This window comes from Cornus florida, unplaced genomic scaffold (genome assembly GCF_030987335.1).
Source record: "Cornus florida cultivar Cherokee Brave unplaced genomic scaffold, ASM3098733v1 CherokeeBrave_3.0.0_Hap2_Chr02, whole genome shotgun sequence".
Taxonomy (NCBI): domain Eukaryota; kingdom Viridiplantae; phylum Streptophyta; class Magnoliopsida; order Cornales; family Cornaceae; genus Cornus; species Cornus florida.
The window spans coordinates 24,928,139-24,948,914 of NW_026775572.1; the positions used below are offsets into that span (position 1 = coordinate 24,928,139).

Here is a 20,776-nt window from a genome sequence, read left to right on the forward strand (position 1 = left end):
CTTAAAGACAGTTCTTTCTTCGTCACATGATTATTGATCTAATTTCTAGGATACTTATCTTGTGTGTCTGTTAAGCATCTCGACTTATATCTAATTCACATGCATCATTTACATCCACTCAGAAGCTGTTGTTAATACTTGCAGTGAATTCAAATGACACAGGAATTGATTTTAAATGAGACGCCAAGACCCTTTGGCCAATTCTTAGCATTGGAGAGGAAGTTGGTCTGCACAGGTCTCCAATATAGACGGTTGGGCGATTTTTTCAAAATTTGCATATCTCTTCACCTCCTTTTTTTTTTTTTTTTTTTCATCTCTCTTTCGCTATTGTTTTGGCAGAGATGGGGTACAGGGCATCATAATTGTATGAGTAATTGTACTTATAGTGATTTAATAGTTATACGCAAACTTCTAAGCTTGGATATTTTGTTCTTAATGGTAACAGTAAATGATTAATCTCTGTCAATAAACTACCTTTTGGACTTCCATTTAGTATTTTTCAGAAAGACATATTTTGGACTTCCATTTAGTATTTTGTTCTTAAATTGTGTGTCTGGTATGGGTGGACACATGTTTCATTGTTTCTCTTACACACACAATTTCACTATTTATTAAAAGTTTTCCAATTTCCTATAAGTGACTGGTATTATCATGCCTTCTTATTTCATTTTTGCCCTTTTTTTATATATATATATATGTATCTTGTACCTAAAACCATCAAGACACTGGGACCACCAATGTGGTGGGGCCCACCATTTCAACTGTCAGAGTTTAGCATGCACAAAGTGTTTTTTATGATTTTTTGACGTGACATAACTAATTTTTCTTTTGGGAGCCGGAGAGGACAGAAAAATCCTCACTCAAATTTCTGCAAATTCTTTTTTTCTTGGATTGTTCTTATATTTCTTTTTGGAAGTTGTCGGTGGCAACAGTTCTAAATTTTTGTTTAAACACAGAGTGTGTGGTGTGTGTGTGTGTATATATATATATTTTTTTTGTTTTTGAAAAAATTTATAATTAGAGAATCAAAATATATGTAAAGAATTCTTATGTGTTGGACCGAGACTATAACTCCCACCAAAATTTAGGATTACATTTGTATCTCTTCTAGTTAAGGCTTATGACTACGGATGATTACTCAAAAAAAATTTTAAGGCACCTATAAACAAAATTAGCCATGGACAACTGTATGATGCACATGTAGAGGAGACTGTTTTGATGGACTTCAATATTGACGTATGTGATGACTACATGTAGAGGAGACTGTTTTGATGGACTTCAATATTGACGTATGTGATGACTATGGTAGATGAATGTTATAGATCTTTGTAACTTTGAAAAGAGAATATTGAGAGTGAAAAACTAGCGTAAGAAAGAAGAGAGTGACGTGAGTCGAGAAATACGACATTGTATTTAACATTTGTGATACAATCTCAAATATTTTTAAAAGTAATGATAAGGGACCGAAAAAGAATCTCTAAATTAACACCAAATTGGACGTGGTTGGCCATACTTATCATTTGTTAAATAATTATTTTTTAAAAACTGTTTAATTAAATAAGGTGGACAAAAACACGTCAGATTCGGTACTTATTCGAGATTAATTCTTCGGTCTCCCTATCATTCTTCTATTTTTAAACGTCAAACATTAAAATGCAATATGCAACTTTATATCCATTTGAAACGTGGCATCTGTCTGATTTTAGCCAATTAATCCATCATGTGCCTTACCAAACTTTCATGCATAAAGGTGGCTAACCCAAGATAAAGCAGCTAAAAATTCCTCCAGAGTACTAAGCTTGCAATGTAACAGACAAAATAAATAAAAAAGAACCAATTAGTTAAGGGTGTACAGAGACCGGGAAAATACAACTGCAGTTCTGGAGAACTCCCAAGTCATACTCAGAATGAAAACTTGACAAGGCTTAAGTTATTGCCAGCCATATAATCATGAAGTTTTTTTTTTTTTTTTTTTTTCTTTGGTAAGAAACTCATCTTTAGAATCTCCCAATTCTTTTTTTACCAGCATGGGAGAGCTAGAGGGCAGATGACACCAAGAAAGAAAGAAAACTTCAACTATATACTGCCTCTTTTGATCAAAAGAGGCCGGCTTTAGTCACGCACCCATTTGTCTCTATGGAGACTTCAATCAAGAGTTTCAGCGATTAGCAGATTACCATTAAATCAATGTGAAAGACTTCAATCTACAAGTCTCATAAATGAATGAGACCAATTTGATACAAGTACCTGGCTAAAATGATACCAAATTCAAATACATGTATGCGAATATTTTAGATTGGTCTCCAACCATATGTCGGGTTGATGATACCATACCAACAAAATGAAAAATATCGTGATTGTACACAAGCTTTTCTCCAAATCAACATGTTATTTACCATTTCAATCAGGTGTCCTTACTTCATTATAATGCCATTCCCCAAGCCGTACCATTAGCAGATTAAACTGCCAGCAGCGAATGTATTAGCTTCTCTAAACTCAAAGGTAGACAATAACAATAAAAAGAAAAGACACACCTATTGAAATCTTAGCATCTCTACTAAGATAATTTAGCAAGCGGCAACGCAGTGGCATAAGCGAGGCAAAAGGAAGATAGCAAGATAGGGTTGTCAGAGATTTTAGTAACCCACTGGAACGGCTTCAAATCAGTGGCTTGGCTCAACAGCAATACCAAACTGTGCTCAAAAGGCGCTCTTGTGAAAATCTGATACGGCAGCAGAAGTGTCTGCGAGATCACTCTTCATCTCTGAAATTTTTGAAGCCATGTTTTGAAACTGAATCAACCAATGCAAAGAGTTCATGAGCAAAGGCCTGAACTTCCTCGTCACTTTGAACAATAGCTTCCTGCAACTTCACTTTGGAGGCCTTCATGAAAAGATAGGGTTGTCAGAGATTTTAGTAACCCACTGGAACGGCTTCAAATCAGTGGCTTGGCTCAACAGCAATACCAAACTGTGCTCAAAAGGCGCTCTTGTGAAAATCTGATACGGCAGCAGAAGTGTCTGCGAGATCACTCTTCATCTCTGAAATTTTTGAAGCCATGTTTTGAAACTGAATCAACCAATGCAAAGAGTTCATGAGCAAAGGCCTGAACTTCCTCGTCACTTTGAACAATAGCTTCCTGCAACTTCACTTTGGAGGCCTTCATGAAAAGATGGAAGTTGATTAAGCATGTGATAAAAACTTTATAGTACCAATTAATCAAAATATGAATGCATTACCAAGTAGAAACTTAATACCATCAAAACGATAGCACCCCTACTTTTCAGGGTATAGCCATCCGTGTAACATATTACCTTCTACCTTGAAAAGTATTTTTCTCCTTGGATTATCAACACACTTGTTGGCAATATAAATAGTCTTATTAGCTGCTCGAGTGAGGAGAGAAAAATAAGGACATACCTTTAGAAACTCCGATGCTTCTCTTTCAAAAACAGCCAAGCTGTGAACTTCGTTTTCAACCTCCTCTACCATCCTTCTAGCCTCCATTGAACATCTGGATGTGTGGTCTTGTATTTCCTTATGCAATAAGTTCAATTGAGCTTCCACCTAACAAAATTGATCATCGATGTAGTCAAGGATCAATCTAGAAAAACTTTTTTCCAAGGGATTATCTTCTAGTCCTTTACAATATCAACAGAGTTTAGACACTAGTGAAATGAAAAACAAATAGTACTGTACTGTGTGCAATCCAACAATTTAATCTTCAAATCTTGTAAAATTACCTTATCCATAAGAACAAAAGAATGGTTCCGCGAGGACTGTGACACCAAACTGGAATACCTTTCGAACTTTATTCAGGACCCAAGACTTGCTGGAATACCTTTAGGATTTCATTCAAGACCCAACATTTGCTGGTTTCATATCAGCCACTTTATCCTTTTTCTGGTTAAACAGTTTTTGCTAGTTCTTTTCTTTGGAACTTTTACCTTTTTATTATTTTTTTTTTCCCTGGGTGACGGTTTCCAGACCTAGTCCTCTTGCTTCCCCATATTTCCATTTTCCTTATATAGCCACTAGTTGAATTCCGGGGTCCTACTAGCTGGCAAAAGGTCTCTGTCTTGGCACACACTCACAGGCTCACATGTAATTAAAAGACAAGATTCAGTATCTTATATCCAGAACATTAACAAGCCAAAGTTCAATGGCTGACATGAGGCAAGTTTCAAGGGAAATTCTGAGGCTATCGTGAAGGACCTGCTGGAAAACCAAATGAACTGCAATGGGGAAAACTTGAAACCGGATCTGTACTTGTGCACATGTAATGTGATTTGTGTTTTAACTATGAAACTATCTTAAGCAACAAATAATAAGAAAGTAACATGATTCTCAGATGAGAAAAGCATTTGAAAGTTCCTAAATTAAATTAGTGTTTGAAAGTTGCATCATATTTTTAAATGAGTAATCCTCCAACATTCTATAATTAGAAATTTCCCATGGAAAAATCTCACAAGTACTCTTTCAAAAAAACTCTCCCATGAAACACGAAACTTAGGTATGAAAAGATTGGCCTGGTATCAAATTCCAATCAACTAAGGGAAAAATACCTCGGAAATGACATTGCCAAAATCAATGCTTCACTAACAGGTTGGATTAGAAGGCCTGTTTACTTTATAACAAATTAGTATCAAATTCAACTACATAATTTACAAGGTACTTACCGCCCGCGGGGGCGGTGGGGGGGGAAGGTAACAGATTTACTAGGGACCTATTCCTTCAACAAAACATTTATCATGTACTTACCAAAAAAGAAAATTTTGAATGGGTAGTGGAAATCCCCCCTCAACTTTTGGAAACTTCCATGAGAATTAGTATATTTTATTTTTTCCATTGGTAATGATATCTGCATGATGGATAAATCCTACTACCCATAAGTGATGGCTTTTCAGAAGATGCAAATCCATATTCCATATTCCATAAATGCCCTTAAAGTATATAAATGGACAGGTGCAAACCCATATTCCATAAATGCATTAATAATTGTAAATGGTGTAAAGAACTGCTTTCACTGCACTTAATTCATCACAGTGGGATTGAAGTGCAGCAATACGCTTACTTTTAGCCTCAGTATTGGAAGCATTTTCAACTGATTGTTGCTGAAGCAATATCAACTCTTCTAACCTTGCCATTGAGCTTTCCTTTAAGTCATCAGCAAAGGTGGCAAGTTCAGGCTTTAGTGTTGATTTATAGTCTATCCCCTGCACCTCAGTAGCTGTCGAACCTTTGGGATTTAGCTCATACTGAAAACCATTTCCAAGCTTTAACCTGGAAACATTAAAGTAAATTCAATAACGTCAGCGCTATTGAATTGAAGATTGTACTGCATCAGATTTGCATGAAGTTGCAAACATGCTTCAAGGACAAAATAAACAAACAACAAGAAATACACCCTAGGAAACTAGTGTCTAAGGTTTGCCACTGTTATGGACACTGACTTTGCTTCAAATAAAAAATTAGACAACTAATAAAACATGCCATGGAGGTAAAACAGATCCCCATTATGATTTTAGGGGAAGAGAGAGAGGTTGGAGGTAAAGAATCAACATTAGGCATTTCATTGACCTTGGATTCTTTGTCATCGCATTAAAACTGCATGAAGTAATTGGTAGGTTTTCCATGACCAACAAACAAAAGAAGCAAAAACTAAGACTTGAAAAATAGTAAAGAACTTAAATAGTTTAGAGGAACAAGATTTTAAAGATTTGTAGGAAGAATCGGAAAATAGCAGACGATACAATGGTATAAAGAAGGAACAAGATTTCAAAGATGTCTACGGTTAGACTTTAGAGTAAGACCCAAGAAAAACTATGTGTTGATTATTCATAACAAAAGAATAACAGGATGCTTCCTAGTGGTGCCTTAAAGAAAGAAATACAATTAGCCTATTTAGTGACTCAGAGGACTAATGCGTGACTAAAAAGTTTTAAATTACAGATGACCAAGACACGACTAAATAAAGAAAATATTATTATAACACAATAGAAAAGTAGACTAAAATGAAATAAAATAATGTTATCAGACCCCCCACAATCATATTAAGCAGCCTTGGATGCTCATGCATCAATCGCCTGGCTTGAAGAGAATTCAGCTCCTATAAGGAAGCATGAAGGTACTGCCAAAAAGACTTCAGGATCATGAACTGAACTCAAACACTTGGATCTTCTAATTGTGATGAAGAAAAAAAAAAAAAAAACTCAATTTCATAGTAAAGAAGGGTTCCCTACTTCCAAGATAAATTATATCTCCTTTTCTTTTCACCATATTCGTTAAATCTAAATTATTACTGAGTAAATTAAGAAGAACAATTGCAACATATGTTACGCTTTTATGTAGCACATGTTTTCAAGTGCGCCAAATGTGGCCATGTATCACTATCCAAGTTTTAAGACACATTTCAAGCCAAATCCCATATCCTAACATTCGGTATTTAGCGAGGTCTGACACTTGAACACATACCTGCACCATTACATATACCCAAGTCCATGTAACATTTGCCTACAACCACTACAATAAATAGCTGAACTGCGGGGTAATTGTAGTATCGACTTCTCAGCTCCCCAGACTCCAACACGTGACTTCATATTTATCAAAAAAAGGCTAAGCATTTGACTTAACATTAGACATATGAGTGCTTCAAAGAGACTGTCAACTTTTGATTACATAAACTCCCATTTGCATGTCTTTGGTTTACCTTCTTTTATGAGTCGAATTTACCTCAAAGCTTAAGAGTACACCAAAACTCTAAATTTGGTAAATAATGTTCCCAATGCTGAAATCCCCACACCAGAGTATAAAATTCTAGCTCAAATGCTGAATAACTCATTTTTGCAAATGAAATATTCTCACTGAAAAAATCTATTGGCTTCCCTTCTTGACCAAGAATAGGAGCAATTCCCACATAAAATGCATCACAACCCACAACAATTACCTTCTAAAAGTCTGGAAGTGCAAGAAAAGCAGCTTTTATATGCATAATTAATATGTTGGATTGCTCTCAAATCAAAGCATCTTCTTTTAAGCACTTTGTATTGAACCAAAATTCCAAATAAGTGACCAATAAAATGAGGTTAAGCCGTGAAAACTATATATAACTCCCATAGATTGAGATGTAGACCATTCTGTCATGGGCCATGGCCCTTACTTTCCCAAGATCTGGTAGTAAGCAAGCCATCCACTGAAACAAAATAGCCCCAGAATACAACTTTGTTGCACAAAAAATAGTCTATTCAATACAGAGCTTCTCCTTCGAAAGTATCTCAAAAAATTTGGTGTAGATGATGTAAATGCTCCTCCTAGAACAACTTCATAGTAAAAGTACCATCAAAGTATACAATAATAGCTCACTCCAAGAAAGGTTGTAATACCTCCATCTTGACACACAAGAAAGTCCTTGAGGTGTCAGATAGCCCAAGTGTCGTTACTAACCATTTGCACAAGACATCAAACATTTCAATCAATGAACTCCTATAATTTCCTTGAGAACTTCTGATGCTTTCGGTGCTCCTGAACATTTTTCTTTCTCCTGGGGTGGTTGTATTCTCTATGACAATGGACGTGAAAGTGCAGATAGTCGAGAAAATAAACCAATAGGATATCCTTCTTCTCACAGATTATGCCTTCTAATCTGTTGGGACTAATTGACTAAAACTACAGCTGTTTTCCTCCTAAAAGAAAACATAGTACCCATGCTTCATTGTTAGTACCACGATCCTGTTACTGCTGTAGAATAAATAAAATAAAATGAACCAATCATCTATGTAAATTAAACATAAAATGTCAGCAATAATTATAGTAAAGTGTATTATAAAACACAATCACAAGTACATATGATGAGATTAATCACATTTACATTGGAATGTCAAACAATCCAATTTTAACAATACAACGTTTTTTTTTTTTTTTTTTTGATAAGTAACAATACAACGCATTGAAGCTAAGGAATGTCAAACAAACCTCCTCATAGCTTGGTTGCACTCCATTGAAAGGGCCTGGAGCTCCTTAAACTTGCCTCCAATTGTGGCATCAAGATCCCAGCACTTCTCCTCCCAAGCATTCCTCTCCATGTCAGCATCGGTAATATCTCTCTCCACCGCCTGCAACTCTCTCTTCATCCTCTCTGCGTCTCGCGAATTAACATGCTGCGACTCTATCCTCTTCTTCAACTCTTCATTCTCCTCACATATCTTCTTGTTCTCCCCAACCTTCGCCTCCAATTCCTTCTCTTTCTCCTCCAATACCTTCTCCACAGCCACAATGTGTCCATTCAACTGCTCAATCATTGAGTGGAACTTCTTCACGTCCTCTTCCAACACACCCTTCTCCTTCTCAAGCAATTCCCTAGGCGATGGACCCAACCTCAACCCCTCCAACTCCTTAACAGTGTCTTCCAACATCTTCACAGTTTTCTGCCCCAAATCCCTCTCTTGTTGTAACTTATCCGTGAATTCACGCTCAAGTATATCCACTGCATCATCATCCCCTTGAATATAACACAAGTAACTATCCAGAGAATGCTTGAGCGTGAAATTATTTGCAAAGCTCGAATGATTTTTTGACCTTTCGGTTAAATGATTGTTGTACATTGCAATTTGAACCAACCAGTGGATCACGGCAAGGAGGCTCAGCCAAGAGTGAGGAGCACCAGGGGCTTGAAAAACCGATTTTTTTAGTTTAATTGGGCAATTGAGGTATTTGAGGACTGTGAAGAGGTCTTCTTCAAGTTTTTTCGTTGCGCAGTCGAGTTGACTGAGAACAAACCTTAGGGCTTCGGTGATGTCTTTGGCCGAGGGGAGTGGGGGTTTGAGGTAGACTGGGAGGACTGAGAGGCGAGGTACTTGTTGATGACAGAGAGTTGATAGGAGCGTTCGGTGGCCGAGGCCGCTGGGGCGGCGGCGGAGGGGCGTTTGAACCCGATGGAGGACTAGGAAGGGCGGCTGCTGCAGAAGCTGGCGTCCGAGTCGCGGCCGATTGCGCCGCCAGGGAACTGACATGGATCTGCGGTGGGAGTTGGCGATGGTTTTCGGTCTTTTGCGAAAGATTCCTTTGGACGGCGGCGACCGGCGCCTCTCATCTCCACTGATTGGTTTGTTTCTCTGAATCTGACTGAAGTTTCCCGCCTGTTTGGCTATAGGGAAATTAGGAAAGTGAAGTTTGAATATCTATATTTTTGAAAAATATATATATGTATAGGTATATTTGGATTGAATCCGGTTATAAAAACGAAAGGTTCGGGTCAACTTTCGTTGGATATCAACTCGGATCTTGTGATTTTTTTTTTTTTTCTTATTTTTTTTAACAAGAAACTCAATCACTCATTTGTCTACGTAGAAATTTAAATCTTCCTCTCTTAATTTGAAAGATTAAGCGTTGTGTTTTTTGCATTTTGTTTTAATCCGAAGCAAAACAAGTGTTTTTTTATGGAGTTTTTTTGAGTTAAAAACAAAAATATGTTTGGCGACGCAAATTTAAAATAGAATAAGCCAAAATTACTGAAACAAAAACAAGAAATATGTTTGGTAAAAAGTGTTTCTTATTTACTTTTGAAACTTTAAAATATATTAATACTTTATTATTTATATATAATAGTACATTCATTTATATAGTTTGAACATATTTTTTACACATAATTTTTTTTTTTTAGTAAAACACTTAGGAAAAAATACATTATGAGTATGTCTAAAGTATTTTGTCAAAAAGTAATAACCTTTTGAATGTGTAAAGTATTATGTAAAAAAAAAATACAATATAAATATATGTGTATAATTGAATATGTGTAAAGTTATAATAACCTATTTTTAAGTATCATCATCTTTCTGCATGCTGAATCTCTTCTAAGTTGCCAATATAAATTTTTTTTTTTGTTTTTGGTCCTACACTTGGAATAAAATGATGATGATTTATCCATAACTATAATGTGGATAATTGAAAATTTGTGATTGAAAATAATTATTTCTTTCATTTGAATGTGGTTAATAGATACTATTGGATTACATGATGAATAAAGAGTTTTAAAAATGAAATTACATAGAAGATTGAATTTTTTAATCAATCTCCAAATTTCACAAAATTATCGATTTGTATTTATTTATAATTTCATGGTTAATTAGTGAAAGGCATTCATTTACATTCATTTTGGGTTGTCATTTAATATGTTCCTCACGCTCTGAACTTTTCATGCTTCCTATTCTGTTTTTATCTCAATTAATAATGTGAAAAAATAGAGATGAGGAGAGAGAGGGGGGAGAGACTGATAAACGAAAGAGTACAAGATATGGAAGAACACTCCCTTGTTGTACGATTTGGTGATTACCCATGCCCCTCGAGTGGCCTTCCCTCACCGTCGAGTGGCTTCCCGACCGAGAAGAGCCGCCGGGAAAGGACTACTCTGTACAGAAGATGATTCTGGGGACCCACACCTCCGAGAACGAGCCCAACTATCTCATGCTTGCCCAGGTCCAGCTCCTTCTCGAGGCCGCCGAGAACAATGCGCGTCCTTTTGACGACGATTTCGGCGGCTTCGGTTGCGCCAATGGCAAGGTAATATATAACTCACTGTATGTGTCTCACGCGCCCATTTCCCCCCACGGGGACTTCAACCAAGAGTTTCAGCTATTAGCAGATTACCATGAAATCAGCTTGAAAGAGACCCATTTCATACAAGTACTTGGCTAAAATGATATCAAATTCAAATACATGTATGAAAATATTTTAGATTGGTCTCCAACCACATGTCAGGTTGATGATACCATTTTGCGGCAGCAAAATGAAAAATATCACTGTCCTACACAATCTTTTCTCCGAATCAACATGTTGTTATACCATTTCAATCAGGTGTCCTTGCTTCATTATAATGCCATTCCCCAAGAGTACCATTAGGAGATTAAACTGCCAGCAGCGAATGTATTAGCTTCTCTAAACTCAAGTAGACAATAACAATAAAAAGAAAGACACACCTATTGAAATCTTAGCATCTCTAATGAGATAATTTAGCAAGCAACAACTCAGTGGCGTAAGCGAGGCAAAAGGAAGACAGGGTTGTCAGAGAATTTAGTAACCCACTGGAAAGACTTCAAATCAGTGGCTTGGCTCAACAGCAATACCAAACTGTGCTCAAAAGGCGCTCTTGTGAAAATCTGATACGGCAGCAGAAGTTTCCGCAAGACAATTCTTCATCTCTAAAATTTTCGAAGCCATATATTCTTTGTATTTTGAAACTGAATCAACCAATGCAAAGAGTTCATGAGCAAAGGCCTGAACTTCCTCTTCACTTTGAACAATAGCTTCCTGCAACTTCACTTTGGAGGCCTTCATGAAAAGATAGGCGTAGATTAACATGTGATAAACCTAATAGTATTCCAACTAATCAAAATATGAATGCATTACCAAGTAGAAACTTAATACTATCCAAAAGATAGCACCCCTACTTTTCAGGGTACAGCCATCCTTGTAACAAGAGACCACCTACCTCGAAAAGTACCTTTCTCCTTGGATTATCAACACACTCGTTGGAAATATAAATACTCTTATTAGCTGCTCGAGCAAGAAGAGAAAAATAAGGCCATACCTTCAGAAACTCCGCAGCTTCTCTTTCAAAAACAGCCAAGCTGTGGACTTCGGTTTCAACCTCCTCTACCATCCTTCTAGCCTCTATTGAACATCTGGAAGTGTGGTCTTGTATTTCCTTATGCAATAAGTTCAATTGAGCTTCCACCTGACAAATTGATCATCAATGTAGTCAAAGATCAATCTAGAAAAACTTTGTTTCCAAGGGATTCCCTTCTAGTCCTTTACAATATCAACAGAGTCTAGAAAATCGTGAAATGAAAAACAAATGGTACTGCACTGTGTGCAATCCAACAATTTAATCTTCAAAAATTACCTTATCCATAAGAACAAAAGAATGGTTCCATGAGGACCGTGAGACCAAACTGGAATACCTTTAGGACTTTATTCAGGACCCAAGACTGAAAAAAATATATATAGGAAAGGTAAAAGTTCCAAAGAAAAGAACTAGCAAAAACTGTTTAAACTGAAAAAGGAAAAAATGGCTACATTAGGAACTAGTTGAATTCCTTTTTCAGTTTAAACAGTTTTTGCTAGTTCTTTTCTTTGGAACTTTTACCTTTCCTATATTTTTTTCTCTGGGTGAGGGTTTCCAGACCTAGTCCTCTTGCTTCTCCATATTTCCATTTTCCTTAGATAGCCACTAGTTGAATTCCAGGGTCCTACTAGCTGGCAAATAGTCTTTGTCTTGCCACACACCTCTCATAAGCTCACATGTAATCAAAAGACAAGGTTCAATATCTTATATCCAGAACCATACACCATGGCTCCTGCAAATTCTTCCCAGCAAACATCTACAAGCCAAAGTTCAATGGCTGACTTGAGACAAGGCTCAAGGGAAATTCTGAGCCTATCGTGAAGGAACTGCTGGAAAACCAAATGGACTGCAACGGGGAAAACTTGAAACCGGATCTGTACTTGTGCATATGTAATGTGATTTGTGTTTTAACTATTAAACTATCTTCAGAAACAAATAATAAGAAAGTAACATGATTCTCAGAGGGGAAAAGCAAATAGTTCCTAAATTGAATTAGTGTTTGAAAGTTGCATCGTATTTTTAAATGAGTAATCCTCCAATATTCTATAATTAGAAATTTCCAATGGAAAAATCTCACAATTACTCTTCCAAAAAACTCTCCCATGAAACAAGAAACTTACGTATGCAAACAGTTGCCTAGCATCAAATTCCAATCAACTAAGGGAAAAATACCTCAGAAATGACATTGCCAAAATCAATGCTTCACTAAGAGGTTGGATTAGAAGGCCTGTTTACTTTATAACAAATTAGTATTAAGTTCAATTACATATTTTACAAGGCACTTACTGGGGTATAAAAAATAAAAAAAAAAAGACACATTCACTAGGGACCTATTCCTTCAACAAAACATTCATGAGGTACTTACCAAAAAAGAAAATTTTGAATGGGTAGTGGAAATCCCCACCTCAACTTTTGGAGACTTCCATGAGAATTAGGATCATCTTCTTAAGACCATATTTGTATATTTTATTTTTTCATTGGTAATGATATCTGCGTGATGAACATATCCTACTAGGATACTACCCATAAGTGATGGCTTTTAAGGAGATGGGTAGTTAAAAGTCGGCACAAAGTATCATGCTCTTAAAGTATATAAGTGGACAGGTGCAAACCCATATTCAACAAATGCATTAATAATTGTAAATGGTGTAAAAGAACTGCTTCACTGCACTTACTTCGTCACAATGGGATTGAAGTGCCGTAATACGGTTTCTTTTAGTCTCAATCTTGGAAGCATTTTCAACTGATTGTTGCTGAAGCGATATCAACTCTTCCAACCTTGCCATTGAGCTTTTCTTTAAGTCATCAGCAAAGGTGGCAAGTTCAGGCTTTAGTGTTGATTTATAGTCTATCCCTTGCACCTCAGCAGCGGTTGAACCTTTGGGATTTAGCTCATACTGAAAACCATTTCCAAGCTTTAACCTGGAAACATTAAAGTAAAGTCAATAGCATCAGCGCTATTGAATCGGACATTGTACTGCATCAGATTTGCATGAAATTGCAAACATACTTCAAGGACAAAATAAACAAACAACAAGATATACACCCTAGGAAACTTGAGTCTAAGATTTGCCACCATTATGGACACTGCCTTTGCTTCAAAATTAGACAACTAATAAAACATGCCATGGAGGGAAAACAGATCCCCATTCTCGTTTAAGGGGAAGAGAGAGAGAGAGAGAGGTTAGAAGTAAAGAATCAATATTAGGCATTCCATTGACCTTGGATTCTCTTTCATCATATCAAAACTGCATGAAGTGATTGGTAGGTTTTCCATGACCCACAAACAAAAGAAGCATAAACTAAGACTTGAAAAATAACAAAAAACGCAATAGTTTAGAGGAACAAGATTTTAAAATTTTGTAGGAAGAATAGGAAAATAGCAGAGGACACAATGGTATAAAGAAGGAACAACATTTCAAAGATGTCTATGGTCACAGTAAGACCCAAGAAAAAGCTCTGTGTTGACCGATCATAAAAAAAAGAAAAACAAGATGCTTCCTAGTGTTGCCTTAATGAAAGAAGAAACACAATTACCCTATTTAATGACTCACATGACTAATGTGACTAATGTGTGACTGAAAACTTTAAAATGACAGATAACAAAGACACAACTAAATAAAGAAAAGATTATCGTAACAAAATAGAATAATAAACTAACATGAAATAAAATCATTTCATCAGACCCCCACAATCTTTTTAAGCACCCTTGGATGCTCATGCATCAATCTACCAGCTTGAAGAGAATTCAGCTCCTATGAGGAAGTGAAGGTACTGCAAAAAAAATTTAAAAAAAAAAGGTCCAGGTTCCCTACTTCCGAGATAGATTCTCTCTCCTTTTTTCTTTCCACCATAGATTCATTTTTTTTTTACAAGTATTCACTAAATTAAAATTATTATGTTAAGCTTTTAAGTAGCATATGTTTTTTAGTGTGTCAAATGTGGCCATGTATCAGTATCCGAGTTTTAGATACATTTCAAGCCAACTCCCCATATCCTAACATTCGGGGTTTAGTGAGGTCTGACACTTGGACACATACCCACACCCAATACATTTACTCAAGTCCGTGTAACATTGCCTTCAACCACTTCAATAAATAGCTGAATGTGGGGTACTTATAATATTAACTTCTCAATTCCCCAAACCCCAACACGTGCCTTCATATCTATCAATAGAACCACTTATAGCATTTGACTTAACGTATGAGACATATGAGTGCTTCAAAGAGGATGAACTTTTGATTACATAAACTCCCATTTGCGTGTCTTTTGTTACCTTATTTTATGAGTTGAATTTACCACAAAGCTTAAAAGTACACCGAATCTAAATTTGATAAATAATGTTCCCAATGCTGCAATCCCCACACCATAGATAAAATTCAAGCTCAAATGCTGAGTAACTCTTTTTTGCATATGAAATATTCTCACTGAAAAAATCTATTGGCTTCAAGCTTAAATGCTGAATACTTCTTTTTTGCATATGAAATATTCTCACTGAAAAAATCTATTGCCTTCTATTCGTCACCAAGAATAGCACCAATTCCAACATGGAATGCATCACATTCCACAACGAATACCTTCTGAAAGTCTGAAGTACAAGAAATGCAGCTTTCAGCGGCATAACTAATTCGTTGGATGGCTCTCCAAATAAAAGCTTCTTTTAAGCACTTTGTATTGAACCAAAATTTCAAATAAATGACCAATAAAATGAGATTAGGCAGTGAAAGCAAGATATAACTCCCATGGATTGAGATGTAGACCATTCTGTCATCGCCCTTACTTTCCCAAGATTTGGTAGTAAGCAAGCCATCCTTTTAAACAAAATAACCCCAGAATACAAGTTTGTTGCACAAAAAGAGTTCATTTAAGATTACTATAGAGCTTCTCCTTTGAAAGGATCTCAAAAATATTGGTGTAGATGAGGAAAATGCTCTTCATAGAGCAGTTTCATAGTAAAGGTACCATCAAAGTATATAATAATAGCTCACTCCAAGAAATGTTGTAATATCTCCATCTTGACACACAAGAAAGTCCTCCAGATGTCAGATACCCAAGTGTCATTACTAGCCATTTGCATAAGACATCAAATCCTTTCAATCAATGAACCCTTATAATTTCCTTGAGAACTCTTTGATGCTTTAGTGCTCCTGAACATTTTTCTTTCTCCTGGGGTCGCCCTTTTTTGTAACAATAAATGTACGTGAAAGAGTAGAAAGTCGAGAAAATAAGCCATAAGGACATCCTTCTTCTAACAGGATATGCCTTCTAATATGTTGGGGCTAATTGACTTAAACTTTGGCGGTCTTCCTTCTAAATGAAAATGTAATACCCCGATATTTTAAAAAGGATTTATTAATTAAGTTAATTTATATTATATTATTATTATTATTATTTTTAAATGATTTGTTTTATTTAATTAGGTGCTTGATAGTTGTGATTTGTTTTATTTAATTAAGTGCGTAGGTAAATTGTATTGTTTTAATTAAATTATATTTTGTAATTATATTTGTTAAATTTATACGGTGTTTGATTTGTGGAATGCTAGTTAGTGAATTGTTTATTTGATTTGCGTGGTTTTATGTTGGTGTAACTTTATTTAATTTCATTATGTTAGGTATTTAAGTTATTTGGATTGGGATTAAAGGAAGTTGGACCAACGGATGTGGTATTGGGCTTGAAGGAAGCCTTGTTGGGTTAATTGGTAAAGGCCCGTGGTTGTGAGGATATTTAATAATTATCTTTGCATAATTATACCTATATAATTACATGTGTATATTAATTCATTATTAAATCATGTGGAGGGGTATATATGTCAATATAATTATATATTGATATATATAGGTATATATAATTTATTTAACTAATGGTTAAATATATATATATATTTACATTAAAATATATGTATATATATATATTATTTAAAAGATAAATATTATTTATTTTATATGATAATAATCCTAATGGGAAAAGGATTTAGGTTTTTGGATGTGTATAAATAGACACATAAGACTTTAGGGTTAGGAGTTTTTCCACGTTAGAAAAATAAGAGAATTAGAGAGAGAAGAAGAAGGGCTAGCGAAGAGGAGGCCGGATCAAAGAACGTAAGAGGAGACCAAATTTGGAAAAGAAAAGGCGAGTTTTCTCTAATTTTCCTCTTAGAACTCATAAGGGTTTCACCTTGAGTATCAAAATTAGGATTAAATTTATTGGTTTAGAAATCATGGTTAGATCGGATTAATTAAAATAATGAATTATTATATTTTGTTTTCTTTTAACTTTGGATTTTAAATTGTTGATGTATGTGTGATATTTATGTTTAAATTCAACTGTTTTATTTGATCTATGATCAGGAGGGTTATTTAGGGTTTATAGATTTTCTGGGAATTTTCTATATTTTTCTGGAATTTTCTGGTAATTATATATATTTTTTTGGAATTATATTTGATTTATGGATAATATTTGTTTGGAAAATACACAAATATATATACTGTGTATATACTGGCGGCTGGGTTAAACAGGGCATCAAAAAGGGGGTTATAGTTTGGTGTGGTGCAGCACACAATAATTTTGTGTGCGTGTGAATCAGAGCCTTTGAGAATTAAAAATAATACATAGATTAATTCAGTGTGGTACGGCGCATGGAACTATGGTGTGCAACAAGTCAAAGGCCATTGAATGCAATTTGATCAATGGAATAGATCTGGTGTGTTTCGGGTAACATTAATATGGTGCGCGCAAGAATTGGAGGGCTGAGATGCGCTGATGGGGAGCGGCTGGTCCGGTGTGGTGCGCTCATGCGGTAGCGAGGAGAGTGGCCAATCAGAGTACGCCACATCAGCCAAAAGAAGGAACAGGCGCGGGGCAGCGCGTGTAACGCGCGTGGGGGCGCGTGATGGAACCTGCCAGCTAGGGTGGCACGTGGAAGCGCGTGAGAGGTGTTTAGGAGCGTGTGGTGGCGCGTGGGGGTGCGTGAAACACTGTTTAGGGTCCTGTTAAGGTCCTTTGAGGTCCAGTGAATTTCCAGAATTGGTTTTAAGGCCATTGGGGTTGAAACAACCACTAGAGGAGGTATTCTTGGTTTCCTGAAAGCCATAGAATGTTACTACAATGATTGATAGCATTTATTTTGCGTAAATATAATAACTTATTATATTGTTATGGAATGTGGTGTATATATGTATATAATATAATTACATATGTATACGTGTATACATGGACTTTATTAAAGTATGATCAGTATATATATATATATATATATATATATATATATATATCTAAGATTTAAATAATCAAGGATTATTAGGGAAAGATTATACACATATATATTATATAATATATGTGTATATATATGCATTTTAATTAAGATTGTGATATGCTTACAATTTGCATGAGATGGCTATGTATGAATTAACTATCATTGAGTCTACAGTTGGTATATGGTTGAATTGTAGGCATGGATAAGTTGCCATAGGTGTAAATATATATTGCCTAAGTATATGGATGAATAAAATATAAATAGGAAGCATGGATGAATTGCTAAGTTAAAAGTATAACTATATATACTTAAGGAGGCATGGTTGAGTTGCCAATATATAAATGGATACATTTTTAACGGCATGGTTGAATTGCCAGTGTATAAACAAATATATTTATAATGGCATGGTTGATTTGCCAGAGGGTAATTAAATTGCTATGTGCTAGATGATTAAATTTCATCTATGGTTATGGTATGTATAAATTGGATTATGATTAGATATTCTTAAATTAGATTAATCTAATAGCTACATGTTAGTGTATTATTTTATATATTTTAATAAAATAATATTGGTACAGACATGAATGATTTATCAAGCCTGGGTATTGACTGTATGGTTTAAATAATTAAATTCATTATTAGCTTTTGGATTAAATATAGTTTTTTCTTGAATGATATTTTACTATTTAAATGATTAAATAATTATTTAGAATGAAGTTAAGGCTAAAGGGGTTTCTCTTTAAAAGAGAAGGAGTTTTTAGTTGGTTTAGGTGTGATTATGTTTAATCATGATTTAATAGTTTTGAAAATTAATGGAACTATTAATGAAATGAAAGGTTATACTGTATATAACTATTTATACATATGCGTATCATTGTTTATTAAACTTAAAGCTTTATTAGGTTTAGTTTGATCAGAGATGATCTACTTATTGGTTTTCAGAGGTCTGGTAGAGAAAACTTGCTCGTAGGGTTTAACCCGCGATTTATTTTTCAGGTTGTTAGAATGTCAAGTCGCAAGGTTGAGGATCCGCAGCTGGAGGACTTATCCATTCCTTCTATTTGCTTAAAAGTAGGATATTAGTTTTGTTTCAGTTGATATTAGTATTTATTTGGTTGAAATTCTAAATAGTAACTTTTAGTTAAGGGGTCCTTGAGTTACGGGATTCCCGAGTTGTAACCATTTGGAAGTTATTAATGGATTTACTATTAATTGGATTTCTTCAGCGTTTTATTTTATTCTTTATTTCATTTTGTAATCCGTGCTTGTTTAAATACTATAATTGGTTTGATATTCCCTAATTTTGTGCGCGGACTTGATCAACCCGTGTTCCGAAATTAGGGGGTATTACAGAAAACTTAGTACCCATAATGCATTCTTTGTACTACTATCCTATTACCGCTATAGAAGAAAATAATAAAACACAATAGTCTATGTAAATTAAAGAAAAAAAAGTCAGCAATAATTATAGAAAAAGTGTATTATAACACAATAAAACGCACATATGATAGGATTAATCGCAATTAGAACAAATTTATCCTAATCCAATTTTAACAATAACAACTTATTGAAGCTAAGGTATGTCAAGAAAAACCTTCTCATAACTTGGTTGCACTCCATTGAAAGGGCCTGGAGCTCCTTAAACTTGCGCCCAACTGTGTCATTAAGATCCCAGCACTTCTCATCCCAAGCATTCCTCTCCGCGTCAGCATCGGCAATATCTCTCTCCACAGCCTGCAACTCTCTCTTCATCCTCTCTGCATCTCGTGAATTAACATGCTGCGACTCTATCCTCTTCTTCAACTCCTCATTCTCCTCGCAAATCCTCTTGTTCTCCCCAACCTTCGCCTCCAATTCCTTCTCTTTCTCCTCCAATACCTTCTCCACTGTCATAATATGTCCATTCAACTGCTCAATCATTGAGTGGAACTTCTTCACATCCTCTTCCAACACACCCTTCTCTTTCTCGAGCAATTCCTTAGGCGATGGTCCCGACTTCAACCCCTCCAACTTCCCCTCCAACTCCTTAACAGTGTTCTCCAACATCTTCACAGTTTCCTCTACCGAAGCCCTCTCACGGTCTAACTTCTCAATGAATTCACGCTCAAGGATCTCCACTGCATCATCATTTCCTTGAATATATTGCAAGTAACTGTTCAGAGAATACTCGAGCATGCTATTATCTGCAAAGCTGGACCGATTTTCCGACATTTTGGTTAAATGATCGTTGTACATTGCAATTTGAACCAACCAGTGGATCACAGCGAGGAGGCTCGGCCAAGAGTGAGGAGTACCAGGGTGTAGAATAGACGATTTGGTGAGTTTAATTGGGCAATTGAGGTGTTTGAGGACTGTGAGGAGGTCTTCTTCAAGTTTGTTCGTTCCGAAATCGAGTCGATTGAGAACAAACCTTAGGGTTTCGGTGATGTCTTTGGCGGGGGGCAGTGGGGGCTTGAGGTAGATTGAAGGGGACCGAGAGGCGAGGTACTTGTTGATGACGGAGAGTTGGTTGGAGCGTTCGGCGGCCGAGGTGGCGGGGGCGGCGGCCGCGGCGGGGCGTTTGATGCCGATGGAGGAGGAGGAAGGGCGGCTGCTGCATAAGCTGGCGTCGGAGTCGCGGCCGATTGGGCCGCCAGTGAACTGCCATGGATCGGCGGTGGGGGTTGGCGGTGGTTTTCGTTCTTGTGCGAAAGATTCCTTTGGACGGCGACGACCGGCGGCTCTCATCTCCGGTGATTGGTTTGTTTCTCTCTATATCTGAATCTGACTAAAGTTTCCCGCCTGTTGGCTATCGGGGAATTGGGAAAGTGAAGTTCGAATATCTATATTTTTGGAAAGAAAAAGAAAAGAATATATATATATATATATATATATATATATATATATATATATATATATATATT

General features: G+C 36.0%; 2 protein-coding genes across 2 annotated transcripts; both read right to left on the reverse strand.

The window, feature by feature from the left end:
* Positions 1-7,745: 7,745 nt before the first annotated feature.
* On the reverse strand, positions 7,746-9,453 carry LOC132286269 (kinetochore protein NDC80 homolog). The gene has a single exon (XM_059788567.1). The coding sequence runs from the start codon at positions 9,006-9,008 to the stop codon at positions 7,962-7,964; it is 1,047 nt and encodes a 348-aa protein (XP_059644550.1). The 5' UTR covers positions 9,009-9,453; the 3' UTR covers positions 7,746-7,961.
* A 707-nt stretch (positions 9,454-10,160) lies between these two features.
* Positions 10,161-20,687, reverse strand: LOC132294328 (kinetochore protein NDC80 homolog). Its single transcript, XM_059792143.1, has 4 exons — positions 19,468-20,687; positions 13,294-13,540; positions 11,582-11,728; positions 10,161-11,322 (listed from the first exon to the last, which is right to left on the reverse strand). The coding sequence occupies exons 1-4, from the start codon at positions 20,598-20,600 to the stop codon at positions 11,128-11,130; spliced, it is 1,722 nt and encodes a 573-aa protein (XP_059648126.1). The 5' UTR covers positions 20,601-20,687; the 3' UTR covers positions 10,161-11,127.
* Positions 20,688-20,776: the final 89 nt, after the last annotated feature.